At 62.9% G+C, this 24,333-nt stretch overlaps 2 protein-coding genes across 10 annotated transcripts; one reads left to right on the forward strand and one right to left on the reverse strand.

Moving 5' to 3' along the window:
- Positions 1-34: 34 nt before the first annotated feature.
- DDR1 (discoidin domain receptor tyrosine kinase 1) lies at positions 35-17,062 on the forward strand. Of its 9 annotated transcripts, none has more exons than XM_070418972.1 (18): positions 35-135; positions 6,683-6,812; positions 6,901-7,003; positions 7,203-7,431; positions 9,010-9,157; positions 9,336-9,453; positions 9,871-10,057; positions 10,162-10,408; positions 10,893-10,988; positions 11,094-11,245; positions 12,022-12,187; positions 12,835-12,945; positions 13,955-14,199; positions 14,362-14,489; positions 14,701-14,919; positions 15,311-15,545; positions 15,949-16,098; positions 16,209-17,062. In XM_070418972.1, the coding sequence occupies exons 2-18, from the start codon at positions 6,725-6,727 to the stop codon at positions 16,347-16,349; spliced, it is 2,763 nt and encodes a 920-aa protein (XP_070275073.1). In that variant the 5' UTR covers positions 35-135; positions 6,683-6,724; the 3' UTR covers positions 16,350-17,062. The 9 variants fall into 9 exon arrangements, with proteins under 9 accessions (XP_070275073.1, XP_070275071.1, XP_070275070.1 ...); XM_070418970.1 differs by lacking the exon at positions 35-135 and adding an exon at positions 1,648-1,702; XM_070418969.1 differs by lacking the exon at positions 35-135 and adding an exon at positions 1,708-1,789.
- Positions 17,063-21,623: 4,561 nt separating this feature from the next.
- LOC139012965 (proline-rich protein 36-like) lies at positions 21,624-23,858 on the reverse strand. Its single transcript, XM_070419149.1, has 3 exons — positions 23,854-23,858; positions 22,375-23,000; positions 21,624-22,267 (listed from the first exon to the last, which is right to left on the reverse strand). The coding sequence occupies exons 1-3, from the start codon at positions 23,856-23,858 to the stop codon at positions 21,624-21,626; spliced, it is 1,275 nt and encodes a 424-aa protein (XP_070275250.1).
- Between the last annotated feature and the right edge of the window lie 475 nt (positions 23,859-24,333).

Genomic DNA, 24,333 nt, shown 5'->3' on the forward strand with positions numbered 1-24,333 from the left:
TGAAGCCGAGGCAGCTGGCTGGGGCAGCTGCTCCCGCCCTGAAGGGCGGACAAAGCCCGGCAGCATTGGCAGCTTCAGACCTGGGACCCCAAAGGCCTGAGACTGGGGAGACTGGGACCCAGGACTGAACTGGAGGTGAGAGGAAGCCGGAGCTGGACTGGGAGGCCGGAGTGGGGCTGAGCGGGCCTCCCCTGGAGGGAGGGACCAGCGGTCCAGGCTGGAGGCTGGAGGCGGGGGAGGAGGGAGCTCGCCTGCCTGGCGGGAGGAGGGGAAGGATGGAGACTGGGCTGAGGGGCTGGGCTGCCCCAAGGGGAGGTCTGCGGCCTGTGTCCTGAGCCCAGAACCAGGTTTGATTCCGTCGTCGCCGTCTCCCCTGGCCTGTCCCCAGTTGCCCGCCCTTTGGAGCCTCTGACTCTCCTCGTCGCTCCACGCCCCTGTGCCTCAGTCTCCCTTCTCTTCCCCCAGCTTTTGGTCTCACTCCAGCCCCTTGTTCTCTCTTTGTCTTTGTTCCCTGTCCCCTCGGTCTGCCGCCCGCTCGGGCCTGGCTTTCCTGCCCTCTCGCCCCACACAGGGCACCCACTCCGTCCCTGCTTCCTCCCCAGACCTCAGGCTCCCCACCTTCCCGGCTGTGCTGTGCCCTCTCCCCGCCCTGTCCTCTCGCCGCCCCAGCGCCCTCGCCCCCGGCTTCCGTGTATCTTCTGCCCGTCGGTCTCCACCGCCAGGACCGCCTCTCCTCGTGCTCGGGCTATCCACGCGGAGCCGCCCCCCCCCCCCCCCCCCGCCCCGCACCCCGCCTCCTCCCACTCCGGAGCCTCGGTTTCCCACTTGTACCCAGTGGTGTCAGGGGGCCTCGCCTGCCCTCACCCCGTCCCCACCAGCCACTCTCCCTCGCCCGGGGCCGAGCCAGCTTGCTGGTCCCGGGAAGAGGACTGCAGCTCCGGGGCCAGCTGGGCCTCCCCTCCGGCCCGGTGCCCGCGGCCCCGAAGCCCCTCTGCTGGGTGCTCCCCCGCACGTCCTCCCCGCTGTTTCCCTCCTCTCCTGGGCAGGGCAGCCGAGGCCGTGGGTGGGAAGGCAGGGAAGCGTGGACGGGAGGGCATGGTGGGGGAGGGGAGACCTGTGGGGGCCCCGGAGGACAAAGGGCGTCTGGAGTGGGGGTGCGGCAGGGGACGCGGGGTGGGCCCTGGCAGGTGTGGACGCTCAGGCTTGGCACCGCGCTGGGCCCCGGGATGGCTGGGGTTTCCCTCGCGCCCTGGGAATCTGGGCTCCGAGCCCCGCATTCCAGCCGGCTCCAGCCGCTCCTGCTGTCACTCGACTCCGCGGGGCCCCAGCCCTGCGTCCTGCCGCTCCCCGGGCCTGGGCCGGGCGAGGTGGGCATCACCAGTTAGGAATTTCCCGGGGGGGGGGGGGGGTGTCTCAGGACTTCACGGCCAGCCCTACCCTCCGCCGCGCACCCCGCGTCTGGCCCCGCCACGCCACCTGGCCGGGCCGGCGTGGGCCGGGCTGCGGAATGTCCCACCGGAGCGAGGCTGCTCCTCTCCGAGGCGGGGGCGCGGCCCGCCGGCCGGGCTGGTCTCCGGCGCCGCCTGGAAGCGGAGGCTGAGAGCCGCCAGGTGAGGTGCGCGGGCACCCCGGCCCCGCCCGGCCTGGCTCCGCCCTCGGCCCGCCTCTCCCGCCCAGACTCCCCGAGACCGGCTCCCGAGGGGTAGGTGCCGGGCCTCCGGGTGGGCCGGAGCGGACGAGGGGCAGAGCCGGCCTCGGCGCCCGGCTGCGGCCGGTGAGCCCTCGGCAGGTGGGCGCTGGCGTTGGTGCGGGTGTGGGCCGGACGCCCCTGCGCCGGGCCCGCACGGGCCAGCCCCTCCCCGCACGCCGTGGGCACTTGTCGGCGGGGATCCGTGCCCTCCGGGCCGGCGGCGGGGCGGCGGGCGGGAGTGAGGCGCCCGGGGTGGGCGGCGGCCGGCGGAGACCTCGCCGCGGCGACGGAGTGGGTGGGCGGGAGCGCCCGCTGCCACCTCGCCCACCGCTCGCGGTCCCCGGGGTGCGCCCGGCTCCGGGGTCCGGCTCCTCTCGGCTCTGCCCCCTCGTCCAGGCCCGTCCTTGCCAGTGGCCGGCCCCTCCCGCCCGCCGCCCGGCTGGTGGCGAGGCCCCGGAGAGCTCCGGCGCTGGAGGACGGACCGGGTCAGGGAGGAGCGAGGGGCCCGGAGAGGGGCCGGCGCCAGGCGGGGGGCAGTGGAGGCGGGGCGCGGCGTGGGGGGCCGGCGGCGGTGCGCGGAGTGGGTCCGGGCTGGGTGTCAGGTGAGCTGCCTCCTGCCCCGCGGACGCCGCTGCTCCCGCCGGGCCTGTGGGAACCTGCTCCCGCCTCGCCTGGGGCTGCCCCTCGCCACCTCCCTCTCCGGGAACCGAGCCCAGAAAGGGGGCGGGGAGGGGCGGGCGCGGAGGCCCGGAGCGGGGCCTGGGCTCGGCGGCTCTCCGTGGGGAACCGGGCGCGGTGGGTGAAGGGCGACGCGGACGCCGAGCGGAGGGGGCGGTGACGCCGGGGACCGCGGGGCCACGGGAGGCGGCGGGCGCGGGGCGGGGCGGCGCCTGGCCCAGCCGAGGCCCTGGCTGCGGGCCCCGCAGGCCCCCGACAGCTGCTCGGAGCCGCCGCCACCGAGCCCCGCCGGCGCCTCCGCTCGGCCAGGCGCCGCCCCGCCCCGCGCCCGCCGCCTCCCGAGGCCCCGCTCCGCCGGCCGGGCGGGCAGCGCGAGGAGAGGTAGGGGCGGCGGGGCCTGGCGGGGGCGGGGGCGGCGGCGGCGGCCGGGCGGGGGCGGAGGGCACCCCCGTGCGGAGCTGCACTTGCTGGCGCGGCCCGAGGTCTGCCCTGCCGCCTCCGGGCTGGCGGTGGGCGCGGGGCCCGGCCTCGGGCAAGTGCCCGGCAGCGGGTGGGCCCCTCGCCCGGCAGGACGCTCCTCCTCGGCCCCCGGGAGGCGGGCGCCCCCCTGCCCGGCCGGTCCCCGGGCCTCCGCCGGGCCAGCTCCCAGTCGGGCGGCCTGGCCACAGCCCGGCACAGGCACTGGCGCCCGGACCTGCCCGGGGCAGCCGCCACCCCCGCTGGGCGGTCGGTTGGTTCTGCCCGGAGAGAAAGCACCAGCCTCAGCGCCCGCCCGCCCCGCCCGCCCCGCCCGCAGGTCCCCCGAAGCTGCACGCGCCTGCCCGCACCTCGGTCCAGCGGGTCCAGCCAGTGCGGCGCTCAGGCTCCGGGCCGAGGGCCCCGCAGGGCAGAGCGGGGCGGAACCGCGAGCCGGTGCGCAGGGTGCGAGCTCTCCCTCCGCCGGCGGCCGCCCCGGTTCCCGCGCCCCGGACTCCCCCTCCCTGGCCCGGGGTGGGGGGAGGGTTAGGTGGTGGCCTGCGCCCGAGTTCGCTGGGGGTCCTGCCCAGGGCCTGGGTGTGTGTCTGGCGCTGCCCCCTGAGGGCGGGCGCGCATGTGGGCAGGGGCCTGGGCCCATTTCAGGCCCACAGGTGCCTGACGCTGGCTCTCCCTACGGATGGGCTTGCGCGCAAAGAAGGCCGAGGTGTGGATGGGGTTGTGTGAGCCGCTGTGTTTGTCCTGCTGGGAGTCTGTCAACCTGTGTTCGAGTATGTGGATGTCACGTGTCCGTCACTGAGTCTGACGGGTGCTGTGCGGCACAGAGGTGTGTGCTGAGCTAATCCGGCCTTGCACACAGCGGGCTCCAGGTGTGTGTGTCTGAGTGTGTGTCTGAGTGTCAGTGGGTGTGTGTGAGAATGTCAGAGTCTGTGTGTGTGTGTGTGTGTGTGTGTGTCTGCGTGAGTGTGTCTGTGTGAGAGTGTCTGTGTCTGTGAGAGTGTATCTGTGTGTGAGTGTGTGTGTGAGTGTGTGTGTGAGTGTGTGTCTGAGTGTCAGTGGGTGTGTGTGAGTGTGTGTCTGAGTGTGTGTCTGAGTGTCAGTGGGTGTGTGTGAGAATGTCAGAGTCTGTGTGTCTGTGTGTGTGAGTGTTTGTGTGTGAGTGTGTCTGTGAGAGTGACTGTGTGTGAGAGTGTCTGCGCGAGTGTGTGTCTGTGTGTCTGTGTGAGTGTGTGTCTGTGTGTGAGTGTGTCTGTGAGAGTGTGTGTGTCTGTGAGAGTGACTGTGTGTGAGAGTGTCTGCGAGAGTGTGTGTCTGTGTGTCTGTGTGAGTGTGTGTCTGTGAGAGTGTGTCTGTGAGAGTGTGTGTCTGTGAGAGTGACTGTGTGTGAGAGTGTCTGTGTGAGTGTGTGTGTCTGTTGTCTGGCATGGGGGTGGGGAGGGTGTCCAGCCCCCAGGCTGTCATTGGCTGTGATGGGCAGGGTGGGTGGTGGGGGGCAGGATTGTGGGCCTGCCTCTCTGGGTCTGGCCCAGTGGAGAGAATGGGGGATGGGAGGCGGAGAAGGGTGGCCCCGGGCGCCTGCCCTATTTACCTCTTGCTTTGTGTTTCTCGCCTGCCTCCTGCCTCCTGCCTCCCGCCTCCCACCTCCCGCCGCCCATCCTCTGCGGGTCTGTGTCTCTGCCAGGCCCCTCTGCCCGCCTGGCTCTGATGACTCATCTGGGATTGGCAGGAAGGTTACTCAGGGAACAAGGGCCTGCTGTTCTGACGGGGGGGGGGGGGGGGGGGGGGGCGGGGCGGGGGGGGCGGGGCGGGGGGGGGCGGGGGGTTGGTGGTGGAGAGCGGCACCCAGGGTTCCAGGCCCCTATGGGTGGCTCCTGGGGACTAGGTATGATGCCTCTGGTTCTAGCTCTGACTGGATGCAGGGTGCCCTCCGTAACTCAGCCCTCAGCTGCTGCTTCAGAGCTGCGGGGTCTCAGCTGCCTCTTACATTCCTGCCTAGAGCATTGTGGGAGCAGCTGGAGGAGGACAAAAGGATGGGGGGAGTGTGCCCCACTCCTCCTACACCCTGGGGTGACCTCAGCCCTGGGCCTTCCCCCTTCAGAAAGGGGGCTGGGGGCACAGGTGGTCTGGGCTCAGGAGGGAAGGCACAGCAGGAAGAGCTGCAGCGTGAAGGGTGGTCCTGGGGTCCCTCAGGGTTCCAGGGCTGGGGAGCTCAGAGTGGACCCGGGAAGAGGACAGGCCAGGCTGCTTTTCCGGCACGGGCTGGAGGGGTAGTCCCACCTGCAGGGCTGGAGGGGTAGTCCCACCTGCAGGGCTGGAGGGGTAGTCCCACCTGCAGGGCTGGAGGGGTAGTCCCACCTGCAGGGCTGGGGAGGTAGTCCCACCTGCAGGGCTGGAGGGGTAGTCCCACCTGCAGGGCTGGGGAGGTAGTCCCACCTGCAGGGCTGGAGGGGTAGTCCCACCTGCAGGGCTGGGGAGGTAGTCCCACCTGCAGGGCTGGGGAGGTAGTCCCACCTGCAGGGCTGGGAGGTAGTCCCACCTGCAGGGCTGGAGGGGTAGTCCCACCTGCAGGGCTGGGGAGGTAGTCCCACCTGCAGGGCTGGGGAGGTAGTCCCACCTGCAGGGCTGGAGGGGTAGTCCCACCTGCAGGGCTGGAGGGGTAGTCCCACCTGCAGGGCTGGAGGGGTAGTCCCACCTGCAGGGCTGGGGAGGTAGTCCCACCTGCAGGGCTGGGAGGTAGTCCCACCTGCAGGGCTGGAGGGGTAGTCCCACCTGCAGGGCTGGGGAGGTAGTCCCACCTGCAGGGCTGGAGGGGTAGTCCCACCTGCAGGGCTGGAGGGGTAGTCCCACCTGCAGGGCTGGAGGGGTAGTCCCACCTGCAGGGCTGGGGAGGTAGTCCCACCTGCAGGGCTGGAGGGGTAGTCCCACCTGCAGGGCTGGAGGGGTAGTCCCACCTGCAGGGCTGGGGAGGTAGTCCCACCTGCAGGGCTGGAGGGGTAGTCCCACCTGCAGGGCTGGGGAGGTAGTCCCACCTGCAGGGCTGGAGGGGTAGTCCCACCTGCAGGGCTGGGGAGGTAGTCCCACCTGCAGGGCTGGGGAGGTAGTCCCACCTGCAGGGCTGGGAGGTAGTCCCACCTGCAGGGCTGGAGGGGTAGTCCCACCTGCAGGGCTGGGGAGGTAGTCCCACCTGCAGGGCTGGGGAAGTAGTCCCACCTGCAGGGCTGGGAGGTAGTCCCACCTGCAGGGCTGGAGGGGTAGTCCCACCTGCAGGGCTGGGAGGTAGTCCCACCTGCAGGGCTGGGGAGGTAGTCCCACCTGCAGGGCTGGGGAGGTAGTCCCACCTGCAGGGCTGGGGAGGTAGTCCCACCTGCAGGGCTGGGGAGGTAGTCCCAGGGTTCATTAGGAGGCGCTGTTGGGATGGGTTCCGTTGGGACGAGCTGCCTGGACCCAGGGGGGAAGGGCAGGGTTCTCAGGCGTTCCTGGCACAGATCACTGGCGGGCCAGGGTGAGGCCTGAGGCCTGCGCTTCTCCCACGTTTCCCGGTGTTCCTGGTCCCGGGACCACACTGGGGCTAGTAGGCTACTGGGAGCTGTGAGATTGGAAACTGCGGGGTCCCCCACTTGTCTTAAAAATTTGGGCTCCTAGATGGGGAGGGGACCAGAGATTAGCCCAGCGTCTGGTTCCCGGGAAGCATTCTAAAAACAGCGGATGCTGTCCAACAACGCGGGTGTCCCCTTCCTGCCATTTCCCCAAAGCAGCCCGTTCTGCCTATCTGTTGCTGGCTGCGGCCCTTCTCCTTGGTTGCCCTTTAACTTACCCACACCCCCATTGTGTCCCCTGCAGAGATGCTGCCCCCACCCCCTTAGGCCCAAGGAATCAGGAGCTATGGGGCCGAGGGCCCTCTCATCTCTGCTGCTGCTGCTGTTCTCGGTGGCAACTGGAGGTGCTGACATGACAGGACATTTCAACCCTGGTGAGGAGGCTGGCTCTTGGGTCCCTGAGGGAGGGACTTGGGAGACAGATAATCAGAGGCAGGCCCTCACCTGCCCGTCCTCACCCAGCCAAGTGCCGCTATGCCCTGGGCATGCAGGACCGGACCATCCCAGACGGGGACATCTCTGCCTCTAGCTCCTGGTCAGACTCCACGGCTGCTCGCCACAGCAGGTACCTGGCACACCGGGCAGGGCGGCCCTGGAGCTTAGCTCCTGGGGTCTCTACTTGCCCCTCCAACCCCTCTGCGCAAGCCAAGAGGCTTCTGAGAGGGCCAATGCCAATGCGACCCCACGGCCCTGGGGGCTTTAAACACTAGAGCCAGAGGCAGACCCAGGGCCAGACGTTCCTGTGACCCCCTGCCCCCTCCCAGGCTGGAGAGCAGCGATGGGGACGGGGCCTGGTGCCCAGCAGGGCCGGTCTTTCCCAAGGAGGAGGAGTACCTGCAGGTGGATCTTCGGCGGCTGCACCTGGTGGCTCTGGTGGGCACCCAGGGGCGGCATGCTGGAGGCCTGGGCAAAGAGTTCTCACCCAGCTACCGGCTGCGCTACTCCCGGGACGGCCACCGCTGGATGGACTGGAGGGACCGCTGGGGTCAGGAGGTGAGGCTGGCAGGGCGACAGCCAGGAGGGGTGGCTCTCTTCTCTCCTCCACTGACCATCCTTCGGTCCAGGTCCTCTCCAGCCCAAACCTCTCACCTGAGCTCCATCAAGCGCTGCTCAACCTGGGCGTCCAAGGGGGCCTCGAACTTTCCATCAGCTTCCCAAGCTGAGCTTGAGTCCCACGCCCGCCCCAGCCCGTTGTCCCCTCCTCCCCCATGTCTCCAGCTCAGGAAATGGCCCACCATGTGCCCAGGGCTCAGGTCAGGAGCTAAGATGATATCCCCAACTCTGTTCTCTCACCTCCTGCTTCCGATGCATCAGCAAGACCAGTCTGTGCTACCGCCTGCTGATTCCTGCCTCCACCACTCCCCACCGCCCTCTTCCACCTGCCCTGGGCGAGCCCACCATCCCCACCCCATCCCGCTCAGGTGCGGGCCTGAGGGATCTCCCGGCTGTTCCCCCTGCTCCCGCCCATCCTGCCTGAGTCAGATCTTGCCTTTGAGGCGACATTAGTGTTTTTCAGACGAGGCCACCAGGCCCGCACAGACATGTCTCTCCTCCACCCTAAGGGACCCGCACAATTGGCGATCAGGGCACCACTGGGCAGCGCAGCTCATCCCCGGCAACCCTGACCCTGTCCCCAAGGCCTCCTTTTCTCTGACTTATTTCATTCATTCATTCATTCATTCATTCTTTCATTTAATCAATCCTTGCCCAAGGAGTGAGGATATTTTTTCCTTTGATCTTTAACGAGAGTGGAAGGGGAGAGAGAGAGTGAGATATGCTGTGAGAGACACATCCACTGGTTGCCTCCCACACGGAGTCCACCTGGCCCTGAGGTGGGGATCAAACCCGCAACCAAGGAACGCACCCTCGACCAGGAATCGAACCTGTGACTCTCTGCTGCACAGGCGGAATCTCTAACCACTGAGCACCGGCCAGGGCTTCTCTGACTTCTTAGTGAGCCAGCAGCCCAGCCCTGGCACCCTTCCCTGCCTAGCCCCTCCCTGTTGCGTCTTCTACCCTAGGCTATCCTGTGTTCCACTGTTTCCAACTTTAATAAACTCAAAATTAAAAAAAATTAAAAAGGAGGTGCACGTCCGATGGGGCACAGTGGCTGCAGGCCGCGGCTGGCTCCCGCTCACCAGAAACAACACTTGGCCTGCCTGGCCCTGGCCGCGCCCATGACCCTGTCCTTGCCCGCTGGCCACCCTGGTTTTCTGGCCGTTTGTGAACCAGCTAGGGCTCATCCCACACCTTCAGCATTTTCACTGGCTATTCTCTGCCTGGAAAGCTCCTCCTGCCCCATGTCCACCCCCTTGCCCAAGGCTCGCCCTTCCCCCAGATGTCACCTCAGCCAGCCTTTTCTGGCCACCCTCCTCTCACTGCTCCAGCCCCACTGCTGCCTCATTCTTCACAGCTGTCTCCCTGTGGGCTCCGTCCGCAGGGGAGGGACTGGCGCTCACCAGTGAGGGTTTGCTGGGCACCTGCAGAGGGGCTGGGGGGCTAGGGTGGGAGCAGGTGATGGGATGGCAGACCTGCCTTTCCCACCCATCCACCCTGTTCCCTGGCCTGCAGGTGATCTTGGGAAATGAGGACCCGGGGGGAGTGGTGCTGAAGGACCTGGGGCCCCCCATGGTGGCCCGACTGGTTCGCTTCTACCCTCGGGCCGACCGGGTCATGAGCGTCTGTCTGCGGGTGGAGCTCTACGGCTGCGTCTGGAAAGGTGAGTTGTTCAGAGGCTCTTCCTCCCCCCTCCCAACTGTTTCCCTATCCTTGGGGGGGGGGGGACGGGGGGGGGCATCCAGGGCCTCTCCCTTGGGGAGCCTCATTCTGAGTGAGGAGAGGACTGGCATCATGGCCTCCTCCAAGCCTGCCCTCATGCCCCCTCCCGCTCTGCCCAGATGGACTGCTATCGTACACGGCCCCTGTGGGGCAGACGATGAACTTGATGAACTTGGCTGAGGCCGTGCACCTCAACGATTCCACCTACGATGGACACACCACGCACACTGTTGGCGGGTGAAGAAGCAGGCCCTGCCCCTGCCGTAGGGGCCTGGGGAGGGAGGGAGGGGCGGAGGGAGGAAAATGGGTGGGGGTGGGGGTGGTAAGTAGTCGCAGTGAGATAGAAGAATGGGGCGGGGGATGGGTTAGGTGGGCAAAAGGGCCAGGACCAGGATTGAAGGGCAGCAAGGCGACCGGTAGCTCATGTGCCACTTTGTGTGAATTAGAAAAAGGCACCCCTTTGCTAACACATCTTTTGGGAATTGTCACAATAAACATATGCATCGTAGGGTGCTTTGCGCAGCACATGGCTCAGAGTACCCGTCCTAGTCCTGGTGGTGGGAGAGAGTGGGGAGGCTGGGGTAAGGGGCTGGGGTTGCCAAGCACCTGGATAGGACACTTTCTTCCAACCTGGTCCCCGGCCCTCCTCCCCAGGCTGCAGTATGGAGGGCTAGGCCAGCTGGCAGATGGTGTGCTGGGGCTGGATGACTTTCGGGAGAGCCAGGAGCTGCGGGTCTGGCCGGGCTATGACTATGTGGGATGGAGCAACCATAGCTTCCCCAGCGGCTACGTGGAGATGGAGTTTGAGTTTGACCAGCTCAGGGCCTTCCAGGCCATGCAAGTGAGTGTGTCCAGCTCCCAGGGAGGGCGCTGAGGCCAGGCGGTGCCCCCGGGAGCTCGCCAGCTCCCCTGGCCTTGGCCCTACATCTCTTTCCCTTCCCCCAGGTTCACTGCAACAACATGCACACCCTGGGAGCCCGCCTGCCTGGCGGGGTGGAGTGTCGCTTCAAGCGAGGCCCAGCCATGGCCTGGGAGGGGGAGCCTGTGCGTCACGTCCTGGGGGGCAGCCTGGGGGACCCCAGAGCCCGGACTGTGTCGGTGCCCCTGGGCGGCCGCGTGGCCCGCTTTTTGCAGTGTCGCTTCCTCTTTGCTGGGCCGTGGCTACTCTTCAGTGAGATCTCCTTCGTCTCTGGTAAGCCCTGGTGTCCGCCTAATCCCCAGCTCCGGCTGCCAAGCCGCAGGCCCCAAGACACCACCCCGGCACCCGCCACCCAGGAGACTTCCCAAGCAGGGGGTCCCCGAGTGATTGCCACCCTCCCCCTCCCACCTGTCTGCCTGTCTTTGGTGAGATCCCCAGGACTGACGTTGAGCCAGTATGACGCTGGCTGCTAAACACTGAAACACTGCTGGTTGGGAACTAGCCTCTTCTCTGAGCCCCTGGTGCTCCCCTGAGCCCTGCATCTTCCCACAACCCAGCACCTAAAAGGTTAACGTCCACCACAGCCAGGCCTCCAGACCCCGGCCCCATCCCACCTCCCTCCCACCTCCCGTTCTGGTTGGTTGGGACATGGGTTGAGGGTCAGCCTGTTCCCACTGGCCTCCTCCCTGGTTCTGCAGTCCCGGCCCTGCCCTGGGCTGCCCTGGCTGCCTCTCTTTCTTGTCTTCCTTCTCCCCAGATGTTGTGAATGAGTCCTCCCTGGCTCTGGGGGGCACCTTCCCACCAGCCCCCTGGTGGCCACCTGGCCCACCTCCCACCAACTTCAGCGGCTTGGGTGAGCAGCCTGGGCCTCCTCGGGGTGGGTCTGTGCTCCGCTCCCCCCGGGCACCCCAGCGTGGGTGGGGAGCCTTTTGCCGCTCTGACCCTCATGCCCCCCCAGAGCTGGAGCCCCGGGGCCAGCAGCCCGTGGCCAAGGCAGAGGGCAGCCCGACGGCCATCCTCATCGGCTGCCTGGTGGCCATCATCCTGCTGCTGCTGCTCATCATCGCCCTCATGCTCTGGCGGCTGCACTGGCGTCGGCTCCTCAGCAAGGTGGGCGGGGCTCCGGCTCCTCAGCGAGGTGGGCGGGGCTCCGGCTCCTCAGCGAGGTGGGCGGGGCTCCCGTCAGCGAAGTGGGCGGGCCTCCGGCTCCTCAGCGAGGTGGGCGGGGCTCCGGCTCCTCAGCGAGGTGGGCGGGCCTCCGGCTCCTCAGCGAGGTGGGCGGGGCTCCGGCTCCTCAGCGAGGTGGGCGGGGCTCCGGCTCCTCAGCAAGGTGGGCGGGCCTCCGGCTCCTCAGCAAGGTGGGCGGGGCTCCGGCTCCTCAGCGAGGTGGGCGGGGCTCCGGGCCTGGGTCCCGTCTGCCAGTCAGGGACCCTCAGGGCCTCCGCGTGTCTAAGTAGGATAATTAGTGGGTGGGGTGCATGGAAATCAAGGGGTGGTGGGGCCTGGGGGGCGTCGTCCCCATAGTCTCCTGGCTGCTTGCTGAGAGGAGGGCAGGCCTGGAGGGCAGGCTGGGAGGAAAAGCGCAGACCGCACTGTCCAGGGCCTCCGGACTCCTGGGCACGGCGGTGGGAACAGATGCGGGAAGTGTGGAAACCCCACACCCGTCTTCCGGAGAGAGTCGGTGGCGGCTCCGTTACAGTTGATGATAGTGGGCTGGTCAGACTTGGGGGTCCCATCTGCGGGCTCAAAGGCTCTCCAGCCGGGTTTCGCCTGCGGATGGAGTTCATTGTCGCCACTCCAGCCCGTGTGAGGACGGGGAGGGAGCTGGGTGCAGCATTTCAGAGCTGAGCAGCGGCGCAGCTCACATCTCACCTTCTCCGGACAAGGCCGAGCGGCGGGTCTTAGAAGAGGAGCTGACAGTTCATCTCTCTGTCCCTGGGGACACCATCCTCATCAACAACCGCCCGGGCCCTCGAGAGCCACCCCCCTACCAGGAGCCCCGGCCTCGTGGGAACCCAGCCCACCCTGCCCCCAGTGTCCCCAACGGCTCTGGTAAGACCTGCCTCGCTCTGGGTCCGCCTCCGTCCTCCCCGCCTGTTTTCTTATTGTGTTCCTTTCCCGTCCCCTTGCTTTTATGTCACCCCCAGTTTCAACTCATTTTCTTATTCTGTGTCTCTGGTCACTGCCCACTCTAGCAGTCCATGTCCCGACCTTGTAATCTCAGGAGCCTCCCCGTGCCTGCCACCCATGGTCCCAGCGGTCTCCTCCTGGCCCTGTGTCCATACACGCCTCCCTCTCTTCTCTGTGGGGCTCTCTCATTGCGTCTTCCTGGCCCTCTCCTTTCTTCCACACTCACCCGTCCATTATTCATCATCTACCCATCTATATGCATACATCATTCATCATGTATCTGTCATTCATTCCATCCATCCAACCGTTTATCCATCACCCATCCACCCATCCAGTCATCCATCCGTCATCCATCCATGCATTCATCCAACCATCCATCCATCATCCATCCATGCAGCCAGCCATCTGTTCATCCATCCATTATCCTTCCAGCTAGCCAGCACTCTCCACATCTTGGTTTTATCCTGTCTCTCTTAGTACATTGGTCTTGCCCTCTTCCGGGTCGCCTTGTCTGTCCAGCCTGAGTCTCACCCCTTCCCCGTGTCCCCCACCCCTCCTTCTCCCGACAGCGTTGCTGCTCTCCAATCCGGCCTACCGCCTCCTTCTGGCCACTTACGCCCGTCCCCCTCGAGGCCCGGGCCCCCCCACACCCGCCTGGGCCAAACCCACCAACACCCAGGGTAAGCCCCTCTGCCCGGGACTCCGCCAGGCGCCCACGCCTCTATGGGACAGGGAAGGTCCTCACCCCTCGCACCGCCTCCTCGCCTCCCGAGTTCCCACGGAGGCCTCTCTTGTGCCCTTAGCTCTCCTCTGCTGCTCGCTCCTTTCACGGCCTCCCCTTGAGCTGAGGAGTGGGAAGCCCACTGGCCCTCAGCTCTGCCCCTCCTCCTCTCCCACCTCATCTCTTCAGCTCTCCAGAGCGAGAGGAGGCTGCGGTGCTGCCCGGCTCTCCTGTGACTCCTTTGTTCTCCCCTCTCCAGAGCTTCGAGGAGGAGGGCCTCTCACCCTGGGTGCTGGCCCTGTCCCCCCATGTGTCCTCTCTCCGCGGCCCCCGAGGTGAAGGCCCGCCCCTCCTTCTGTCTGCCCTCCTCTCGTGGTGTTGCCTTCTCACTGTTGCCCTCCTCCAGGCCGAGGGCGGCTCTGCCTCCCTCCTGTATGTAGACCCTGTTGTGCGGGCCTGAGGGACGTCCCTCCCCTCTGTGTGCCCCTGTCTCTGCTTGTCTCTGAGCTCGGTGTGTGGGTCAGGGGGGTGGGGTGATGAGGGCAGGGAGGAACCGAGGCTGAAGGTGGTGGTGGGGGACGGGGGGAGGAAGGGAACAGTTAAGTGAGAGCGAGGAGCTGGCAGTGGCGGAAAGGTTTGGAAAGCGGAGGGCGATCGGATGGCTGGCACCATCCTCCTTGTGATGGTGCGGAGAGGAGTCCCTCTTCCAGAGAGACTCCCGGGCTCTGGGCTGCGCTGAGATGCCTAGAGAATACGACGTACGACGTCGCCGGTGCTGGGAAAGCTCTGGCCCACTAGCCTCCTCCACGCCAGCAGCTTCTCTGTTTGAGGACATTGAGGGAGGGCAGACCCAGTCTCTGACCCAACAGGAGACGGGGGTGGGGGGGGGGGGGGGGGCTGGGGTGCGGGGAGTGTGGCTCCTGGGCGGCTCCTGACGCCTCCCCGGTCTTCTCTCCTTTACCCTCCAGCCTGCAGTGGGGACTACATGGAGCCTGAGAAGCCAGGTGCCCCGCTTTTGCCCCCACCTCCTCAGAACAGCGTCCCCCACTATGCCGAGGCTGACATTGTCACTCTGCAGGGCGTCACGGGGGGCAACACCTATGCCGTGCCCGCGCTGCCCCCCGGGGGGGCTGGGGACGGGCCCCCCAGAGTGGATTTTCCTCGGTCACGGCTCTGCTTCAAGGAGAAGCTTGGCGAGGGCCAGTTTGGGGAGGTAAGGAGGACCCTGCCAGCCATCAGGGTACCTGATTGTCGGGGGCTGGCAGGTGCCCACAGAGCGCCCTGGAGCAGGAACCTGTCATCTGACTGTTACCCCAGTGGACCCTGTGGCCTTGGTGACCCTTCGACCCTCTGACACGTGACCCTGTTTCTGCAGGTGCACCTGTGCGAGGTGGAGCGCCCTCAGGAGCTGGTCAGTCTCGATTTCCCCCTTAGTGTGCGCAAGGGGCACCCCCTGCTGGTAGCTGTCAAGATCCTGCGGCCGGATGCCACCAAGAATGCCAGGTGAGCACCAGGATGGCATATCTGGGAGTGGAGGTGAGGCCACAGAGAGTGATCTAGAGAGAAATGTGGTAGAGACCGCTGAGGGGTGTCTGGGGAAGGTGCCCACGTCCCCCGTGAGCCAGCGTGTGTCGCGGGGCGGCTGGCCCATGGAGCAGGGGCTATGCATGTGCAGGTCAGCCCACATGCCCTCGCCGCCTCCCCGCCGCTCCAGGAACGACTTCCTGAAGGAGGTGAAGATCATGGCGAGGCTGAAGGACCCAAACATCATCCGGCTGCTGGGCGTGTGCGTGCAGGACGACCCTCTCTGCATGATCACCGACTACATGGAGAACGGCGACCTGAACCAGTTCCTTAGTGCGCACCAGCTGGAGGACAAGGCGGCCGCGGGGGCCCCTGAGGGTGGGGAGCCCGCCCAGGGGCCCACTATCAGGTCAGCAGCTGCCCAGGCAGGCCCTGCCCTGAGAGCGCCAGCCTGCGGGCAGAGAGCACTGGGTGGGGCGCACGGGCTGCAGGAGGGCCTGGGATGAGGACCACGAGGGGCAGGAAGGCTGGGCCTACCTGCCGCAAGGGCGGAAGGGACTTGGACCTGGCGGAGTTTCCCTGTGCCCTCTTCACCCTCACTGCCTGAGGCTAGGTCCCGGAGCATAATAAAAGCAGCGGCTCCCTGGGGTCCGATGACCAGAGAAGGGTTGGGCGGGCACTTACCACAGCCTCCCCCTGGTACTTCCATCTTGGCATTGTGGCTGCCCTTCCTCCTGGGGATCTGTAAGCGGGGAGCGCTGGGGCTACCCAGTGACCCTCTGTCCGTGCCCCCCACTCAGCTACCCGATGCTGTTGCACGTGGCAACCCAGATCGCCTCGGGCATGCGCTACCTGGCCACACTCAACTTTGTGCACCGGGACCTGGCCACAAGGAACTGCCTGGTTGGGGAAAATTTCACCATCAAAATCGCCGACTTCGGCATGAGCAGGAACCTCTACGCCGGGGACTACTACCGGGTGCAGGGCCGGGCAGTGCTGCCCATCCGCTGGATGGCCTGGGAGTGCATCCTCATGGTGAGATGCCTGCAGGGGCGGCGGGTGCTCCGCTGCCACCCGAGCTCATCTACAAAGAGGTGTGGTGCAGGGGCTGGAGCAAGCACGGAGGAGGGAGGGAGGGCGTGATGGGGAGGGCCCAGGAGACAGGAGTGGGCCCGACAGGTGGAGTCAGGGTGGCAGAGAGCAAGAGAGCCCAAGTGATAGGAGGCGGGGGGCTAGAGCTAGAAGAGGATGAGTTGGGAGTTAGTCGAGACCAGAAAATGGGGGCAGGAGGGTAGAAGAGCGGAGGGAGAGGACGAGCCGGGAGAAGCAAGGCTGAGAGGGGCAGCTCCTTGGGAGAGCCCCGTGGGGAGTGGCCCCGGGCCTGGGAAGGGCCGAGGGGAAGGGAGGTCTGCTGCCTGATGCCTCACCCGTGCACCAGGGGAAGTTCACCACGGCCAGCGACGTGTGGGCCTTCGGGGTGACCCTGTGGGAGGTGCTGATGCTCTGCCGGGCCCAGCCCTTCGGGCAGCTGACAGACGAGCAGGTCATCGAGAACGCAGGGGAGTTCTTCCGGGACCAGGGCCGCCAGGTGAGACAGGCCCCGGCGGGGCGGGGTGGGGCGGGGAGGGCGGGGCCTGCCGTCAGGGAAACTAAGGCACATCTGTCCCTGGCCTTCCTCCACCTGCTCCCACAATGTAGGTGTACCTGTCCCGGCCACCTGCCTGCCCCCTGGGCGTGTATGAGCTGATGCTTCGGTGCTGGAGCCGGGAGCCGGAGCAGCGGCCGCCCTTTTCCCAGCTGCACCGGTTCCTGGCAGAAGATGCACTCAACACAGTGTGAATCCTGACGCCCAGCCGCCTCCCTCAGGGGGCTCAGGGGAGCCAGGCGCCAACCAGAGGAGCCCATGGCCCCCCGCCCCCTGCCCTTTACCTCTGAGAGGCAGTGTGACCCCTCGCTGCTCCCCTCCTAGCAGCCCCCCCGCCCACCCAGCAGGCCTGTGGCCAGACCCTCTCAGGCCTCTTCTGGCCGTCCCTTGGGGAGGCCTGGCAGACACAGGGCAGACACTGGACTTGGCCTCTGGAGCCCCTGGGCCCCTGGACAACACTGGTTCTTGGAGGGAAGGTGTGGCCCACAGCCTCTCTCTCCGTCACACACTGGACCCCACTGGCTGAGGACCTGGGAGGTGAGGAGGGCGCAAAAGGAATTGTCCTCCGCTTGGCTTCCCCTCCCGCCCATCCGCAGAAACACTGGACCTGGGTGACCCTGCCCGGCCCCAGTCACGCCCACCTCTCCTGCCCGTTAGAGCTAGAACTCCTCTAAGCCGATGTTTCTGTGGAATAAATATTGGAATTAGGGGACAGAGGGGAAAACGCCTGTGGCCCTGGGGTCAGCATCTCTGTCGTAGCTGCCACATTGGTTTTTCTATGATCACTTGGGGTTTGTACATTTTTGGCGGAAGAGACACAGATTTTTACACTAATATATGGATCAAGCTCAGTGTAATTTTAATCCCCTGCACTAGGCAGGTAACAATAAAGGTTGAGTTTTCCACAGCTATGAGTAGGTTTCTGGTGGTTTTGGTAAAATCTCCTACTGCTGCTCCGTTTCTTCCTCCTTTTCCCTCGTCCCTATTCCCTTCCCTGCTGTGCTCTTTGCCTAGCACAGTGCTTCGTGTCCATAAGCCAGGCCCTGCTGCTGGGACCCAGGACTGTCTGAGCCTCAGCAGCTCCAGCAAGAGCTCTGCCGGGGGGAGAGGGGGAGGGACTGCATCTGGACCTCGTTTGACCCACGGCTCTGGCAGCAGGGAGGGGCCTCTGGGTTTACAGTGGGGTGTGTATATATAGGATGATACAGTGTTTGTAAAAATGTTAAAAATTATGCTATGCCCATTCCTTTTAAATATATTTAATAACATCTAGCAGCAGTTGTAATAAGTACTGACATGTTCAAACAGAAATCGGTACCTGACATTTCTGTGGCGGGATGTGAAAATGGCTGTGGTCTGTTAGTGACAGGCACATGCGGGGGTTTTGCTCATACTCACACTTGGAGGAGATGCTAAATTTCAGCTAGAGGTTAATAAAAATAGACCTGTCCTTCTTTTCTAGCCCATATTCCAGCCCCCCCTCCCCCCCCCCCGCAAGGTTCTGGAAGTCCCAGCTGGAGAATACTCACTTGGATTATGCTGGTCAAGTGTGCAGGTCACCCAGTGGGAGTCTTCCTGGAGCCAAAAACAAGACCCTAAATTGTTTCAGGCTTGGAAGGATGATCTATAACCACCAAGAGAACATTTAACAGAAAGTTCAAAATTGGTTGGAAAGGGAAAAAAATCAGTTGCAAGTACTAGCAAAGGCAGACCCACCGTGATGGTAGTTCTTGTGAAATAAAGACCCAGGGGACATGGTCGATGTTCACACAATGAGCCAGCGGTGGGGCGGCGGGGCGGGGTGGTGGGGGGTGAGGGGGTGGTGGTGGTGGTGAGGATAGCAGTAGAGACCACTTTCAGCTTCCGTTGGATTCATGGGCCCTCGGGGCCCAGGACGGTGGAGGAGCCCGCTGAGCCGCAGGTCTGAGCGCGAACCGCACTGCGAGGGGAGGCGGTGACGGCAGGGCCAGGGCTCAGCAGCCAGAGCCCCGTGGTGAGGTCTGGAGGCCGTGCAGCAGGCGGGGACCCAAGCCTCTGTGCTCAGACTTCCTACCCTTTTCATCTCGTGGCACACAAACTAATCGCTAAAATTCTGTGGCACACTAAAGAAATGTGTGTTTTTTGCTAATCTGACCAAAATAGGTATAATTTTGATTCATTCACACTGGACGGCTATTGTGTTGGATGTCATGTTATTTATTTTTTTGAGAGCGAGAGAGAGTGAGAGAAAGAGAGACTGGTTTGTGGTTCCACTTATTTGCGCATTCACTGGTTGGTTCTTGTACGTGCCCTGACCCGGGACTGAATCTGCAACCTTAACGTAACGGACGATTCTCTAACCAGCTGAGCTACCAGGCTGGGGCCTGGATGTTGCCATTTTTTAATCTAAAGGAAAAGAGGCCAGTGCTCTGACTAAATAGTCAGGTATCTCATGTTTTAACAATTCTTGCGGCACACAGTTGATAATCGCTACCCTAGACACAACTACCAGAAGTTCAGGTGCATGTCAGTCTCGGTGTGTCCTCGCCCCTTGTTCCCTGACTGAATGGCAGTGGAATCCACTCAGCGCACAAGCCACAAACCTGGGCTCCCTTGCTCTCCCTCACAAATCCAGCCTATCACGAGGCTCTGTTGACATTGCTTCCCAAACTTCCCTTAAACCTGTCCCTCCTCTCCGGCACCCGGCACGCCTAAGTCCTCTTGCCTGGACTCGGACAGTGTCCCGAGGGACCCGTGCCTGCTCCTCTCAGGGTTGTCTTCAGCACTGCAGCCAGACTGAACTTGAAAACACGTAAATCTGCTCCATGGTTTCAAACCCTTTAATGGCTTCCCATGGACTTTAGAATAAGAACAAAACCTTCCTGGGAGAACCAAGATGGCAGCGTAAGGTATAGACCTGTGCGTGCTGCCTCCCACAACAACATTGAAACTACCAACTATAAGACAAACAGCTATCATTCAGAACCATGGGAAAGCTGGCCCAGTGGAAGCTCTACAACTGGAAGGAAAGAAAGAAGCGCATTGAGACTGAGTAGGATATGCAGAGGCGCCAAGAGCGGAGGTACGGATTCTGAGGTCCCAAACCCCTATGGGGAGAGGCGGGACGGCCGTGCAGCGGGGCAGAAAGCGAGGGTGGCTCTCTCACGGAGCTGCGCACCAGCACTTGGGGACGCAGAGTCGTGGAGTTGCGGAGAGGCGAGAAGCTGCGGAGACACCATTGCTGTTTGCTCTGCCCTGGGGACTCCCTGAGACCCCACCCTACTCAAATTACATCCCCGCCCAAGCTGTGCTAGTGGCACAAAGAGAACCACTGGCGCTTTTACAGCTTAACCCAAGAAACTGACGATTTCAACTCCTAGCATACATAAGGGACACACTCAAGAAGAGGTTTTTTTTTTCAATAGGAAGGGTTACAAACTCTTGAATCCACTGAGCTTGTTTGGGGCGGAATTCTGAGGTCACAGACCCCTCCGGGGAGAGGTGGGATGCCCTTGCAGCGGGTCGAAGAGCGAGGGTGGCTCTCTCGTGGAGCTGTGCACCAGCACTCAGGGACGCGGAGTTGTGGAGTCTGGAGAGGCGAGAAGCTGCGGAGATGCCATTGCTGTCTGCTCTGCCCTGGTGACTCCTTGAGACCCTGCCCTACTCAATTTACATCCCCACCCAAGCTGTGCTAGTGGCACAAAGAGAACCACTGGCGCTTTTGCAGCCCAGCCCAGCAGAATGCAGATTTCAACTCCTCGCATACATAAGGGACACACTCAAGAAGCAGAATCAGGTTCAGAGGAAGCCGGAGCTGGACCTGGCTGGGTGGGTGACATGGAACCGCTGTACCAGCAAACACACAGGCAGGTCCACCAGATCCATTCTCACATGGGACGCTGGGAGACGGCAGACAAACAGTCTGTGCACTTGGTAGAAAACGAAATCCAAGCAAGCATACCAGATACTCAGCCACTAGGAACACCTGGAGATTTTGTCCACCAAGGAGCCGCCCAAAAAGGACAGAATGCCAAACTTTGTGTTGCTGAGATGGCCCTGGTGAGGCTGAGACGGCCCTGGGGAGGTTGAGACGGCCCCGGGGAGGTTGCGACGGCCCTGGTGAGGCTGGGATGGCCCCGGTGAGGCTGAGACAGCCCTGGTTAGGTTGAATCAGCCCCGGTGAAGTTGAGACAGCACTGGTGAGGTCGAGACGGCCCCGGTGAGGTTGAGACGGCCCATGTGAGGCTGAGATGGCCCCGTTGAGGCTGGGACGGCCACGGTGAGGCTGAGACGGCCCAGGTGAGGCTGAGATGGCCCCGGTGAGGTTGAGACGGCTCCGGTGAGGTTGAATCAGCCCCGGTGAGGTCGAGATGGCCCCGGTGAGGTTGAAACGGCCCCTGTGAGGTTGAGGTGGCCCTGGTGAGCTTGCAATGGCCCCGGTGAGGTTGAAACGGCCCCGCTGAAGTTGAAACGGCCCCTGTGAGGTTGAGGCGGCCCCTGTGAGGCTGGGACGGCCCCTGTGAGGCTGAGATGGCCCCTGTGAGACTGAAACGGCCCCTGTGAGACTGAAACGGCCCCTGGGAAGCTGAGAAAAATACCACATGAACTCACTCATTTATGGATAATAAGGACCATTATAGACTGATGAACAAAAATGGATACAGAGGCAGAGCAGCATTGAGCAGACAGTCAAACTACAGTGGGAACCCTGGGGAGGGTTGGGGGGGCGGGTAAGAGATCAACCGAAGGACTTGTATGCATGCATATGAGAATAACTAATGGACACAAGACACTGGGGGGTGGGGGAAGCCGGGGGAATGTCAAAGGGGGAGAGGAGACATGTATAATACTCTTTGTAATACTTTAAGGAAAAAAAAGAACAAAACCTTCCTGGCCAATGTTGGGCTCCCACCCACAGGCTGGGTCCTTCCCCACCCTCTCCTTTAGGCACCAGCCTCTCAGCTCCCCTGGACCTCATGCCCTCCTGCCTCATGGCCTTTGTAGCACGCTGTCCCCCACCTGGAACACAGCTCCCCGCTGTCTTCCTGGGAGCATCTGCTTGTCCCTCAGCAGGCGCCCTGACCTGCCGAGGTCACGTTCCCTCTTGATGCGCAGAGCACCACCACTCTCTTCTTTGTAGCACTGACTAGAGGTGTGATTTTAAATGTGTGGTTTTTATTTTTTTAAATATATTTTATTGATTTTTTACAGAGAGGAAGGGAGAGAGGTAGACAGTTAGAAACATCGATGGGAGAGAAACATCGATCAGCTGCCTCCTGCACATCTCCCACTGGGGATGTGCCCGCAACCCAGGCACATGCCCTTGACTGGAATCGAACCCGGGACCCTTCAGTCCACAGGCCGACGCTCTATCCACTGAGCCAAACTGGTTTTGGCAAAATGTGTGGTTTTTAAAAAGAATATATTCATCTACTATGTGCCCTGTGCCATACTTCTTACATATTTAATACTCCCAACATATAAACTAGCTAAAAATACTGCCACTTCACAGGGAAGAAAACGCTGCCAGGTGAAGCCACCTGCCCAAGGCGGCACAACTGCAGAGGGTGGTGCAGCTGCAGAGGGGGACACAGCAGCAGAGGGGGACACAGCAGCAGAGGGGGATACAGCTGCAGAGGGCACAGCTGCAGAGGACACAGCTGCAGAGGGGGACACAGCTGCAGAGGGGGGACACAGCTGCAGGGGGGGCACAGCTGCAGAGGGGGACACAGCTGCAGAGGGCACAGCTGCAGAGGACACAGCTGCAGAGGGGGACACAGCTGCAGAGGGGGACACAGCTGCAGGGGGGGCACAGCTGCAGAGGGGGACACAGCTTCAGAGGGGGACACAGCTGAAGAGGACACAGCTGCAGAGGGGGACAGAGCTGCAGAGGGGGCACAGCTGCAGAGGGGGCACAGCTGCAGGGGGGGCACAAATGCAGAGGGGGACACAGCTGCAGAGGGGGGCACAGCTGTAGAGGGCACAGCTGCAGAGGGGGACACAGCTGCAGAGGGGGACACAGCTGAAGAGGACACAGCTGCAGGGGGGGCACAGCTGCAGAGGGGGACACAGCTGAAGAGGACACAGCTGCAGGGGGGCACAGCTGCAGAGGGCACAGCTGCAGAGGACACAGCTGCAGGGGGGGCACAGCTGCAGAGGGCACAGCTGCAGAGGGGGACACAGCTACAGAGGGGGCACAGCTGCAGAGGGGGACACAGCTGCAGAGGGGGACACAGCTACAGAGGGGGCACAGCTGCAGAGGGGGACACAGCTGCAGAGGGCATAGCTTCAGAGGGGGACGCAGCTGCAGAGGGGGCACAGCTGCAGAGGGGGACACAGCTGCAGAGGACACAGCTGCAGAGGGGGACACAGCTGCAGAGGGGGACACAGCTGCAGAGGGGGACACAGCTGCAGAGGACACAGCTGCAGAGGGGGACACTGCTGCAGAGGACACAGCTGCAGAGGGGGCACAGCTGCAAGGGGGACACAGCTGCAGAGGGCACAGCTGCAGAGGGGGGCACAGTTGCAGAGGGAGGCACAGCTGCAGAGGGCACAGCTGCAGAGGGCACAGCTGCAGAGGGGGCACAGCTGCAGGGGGGCACAAATGCAGAGGGGGACACAGCTGCAGAGGGGGGCACAGCTGTAGAGGGCACAGCTGCAGAGGGGGACACAGCTGCCGAGGGGGCACAGCTGCAGGGGGGCACAGCTGCAGAGGGGGACACAGCGGAAGAGGACACAGCTGCAGGGGGGCACAGCTGCAGATGGGGACACAGCTGAAGAGGACACAGCTGCAGGGGGGCACAGCTGCAGAGGGCACAGCTGCAGAGGACACAGCTGCAGGGGGGGCACAGCTGCAGAGGGCACAGCTGCAGAGGGGGACACAGCTGCAGAGGGGGCACAGCTTCAGAGGGCGGTGCTGCTGAGAAGCAGCCTGTGGGCTCCTGGATCTCTGCTCTTTCTCCAGAATGCTGCCTGAGGGGATGCTGCTCACTCTACATCACAGTGATAGGGGATTTTTGGACTGGAACACACGGTGTTCCCCTGGGCAGGATGGCTTCCCCAGATTCTTTGTCCGTAGGAGTCGAAGAATGAATCCACGTACGGAAGGTGGTATAGCAAAGGTGGAAATTTATTGAAGAACAAGTACAGACTCCCACATGGGAAGGGGAAAGAATCTCACAGCACAGACTCCCATGTGGGGAGGGGGAAAGAGTCCCTCAGAGTTCCCCTCCCCGCCCTGATTTATAAAGGCTGCAGTTTTTGTGCCTTGATATCCCCTCTGATTGGCCACTATTCCCCTTTGATTTGGTCACTATAGCAACTCCTGAGCTCAAAGGTTAAACCTCACATGGGACATGTGAGGCCCTCCTTTATTTTGTAAATATAGATCTTTGGCTATTCCCAGTTCCCTTGTCTTATGGAAACGTAACTTCTGCTGGCTCCCTGCTCCCTTGTCTTATGGAAATGTACTCCTTTGCAACTCTGAAGCCCTGTGTTTCTTTCATGGACCCCCTTAATTTAAAAAATTCCATATACCTGCCTTCTTCACCCCCCCAAAATTCCTATTTCAACAGCAAGTTTGGAGCACAGATTGGACAGCCCTAAATCAGGGAGCTTTCTACAAATCAGCTCCTAGGAGCCCAGGCTGATTTCTTTCTGAAGGCCAGTTCCAGGAATCAGCCTGCTCAGTTCCTGCCAGGAACATGTGCCCTCGCCTACTGCATCCCTTCGAGCAGGAAACTCCAAGAGAACTCTGTGACGAGGAGACGGCTATACCTGCACTGGGCAATTGGTAGCCACCGCTGAGTACTTGAAACGGGCTGTGTGACTGAGAACTACATTGTAAATGTTTTAATTTGAATAGAAATAGCTACAGGTGGCTAGCAGCTCAGTAGCCTCAGAGCTTTCCTTACATGTGGCTTGGTCTGCCAGCCCCACCTTCTCTCTTCCATTAACATGAAGCATATGCCCTAGTTGAGTTTTACACACACATGAAAGCTTGTACAAAGATGGCCTAGGGCCCTAACCGGTTTGGCTCAGTAGATAGAGCATCGGCTTGCAGACTGAGGGGTCCCAGATTCGATTCCGGCCAAGGGCATGTACCTGGGTTGCGGGCACATCCCCAGTAGGGAGTGTGCAGGAGGCAGCTGATCGATGTATCTCTTTCATCGATGTTTCTAACTCTCTGTCCCTCTCCCT

This window comes from Myotis yumanensis, unplaced genomic scaffold, assembly GCF_028538775.1.
Source record: "Myotis yumanensis isolate MYYU_CA2020_CCGP unplaced genomic scaffold, mMyoYum1.0.hap1 SCAF_6, whole genome shotgun sequence".
Taxonomy (NCBI): Eukaryota; Metazoa; Chordata; class Mammalia; order Chiroptera; family Vespertilionidae; genus Myotis; species Myotis yumanensis.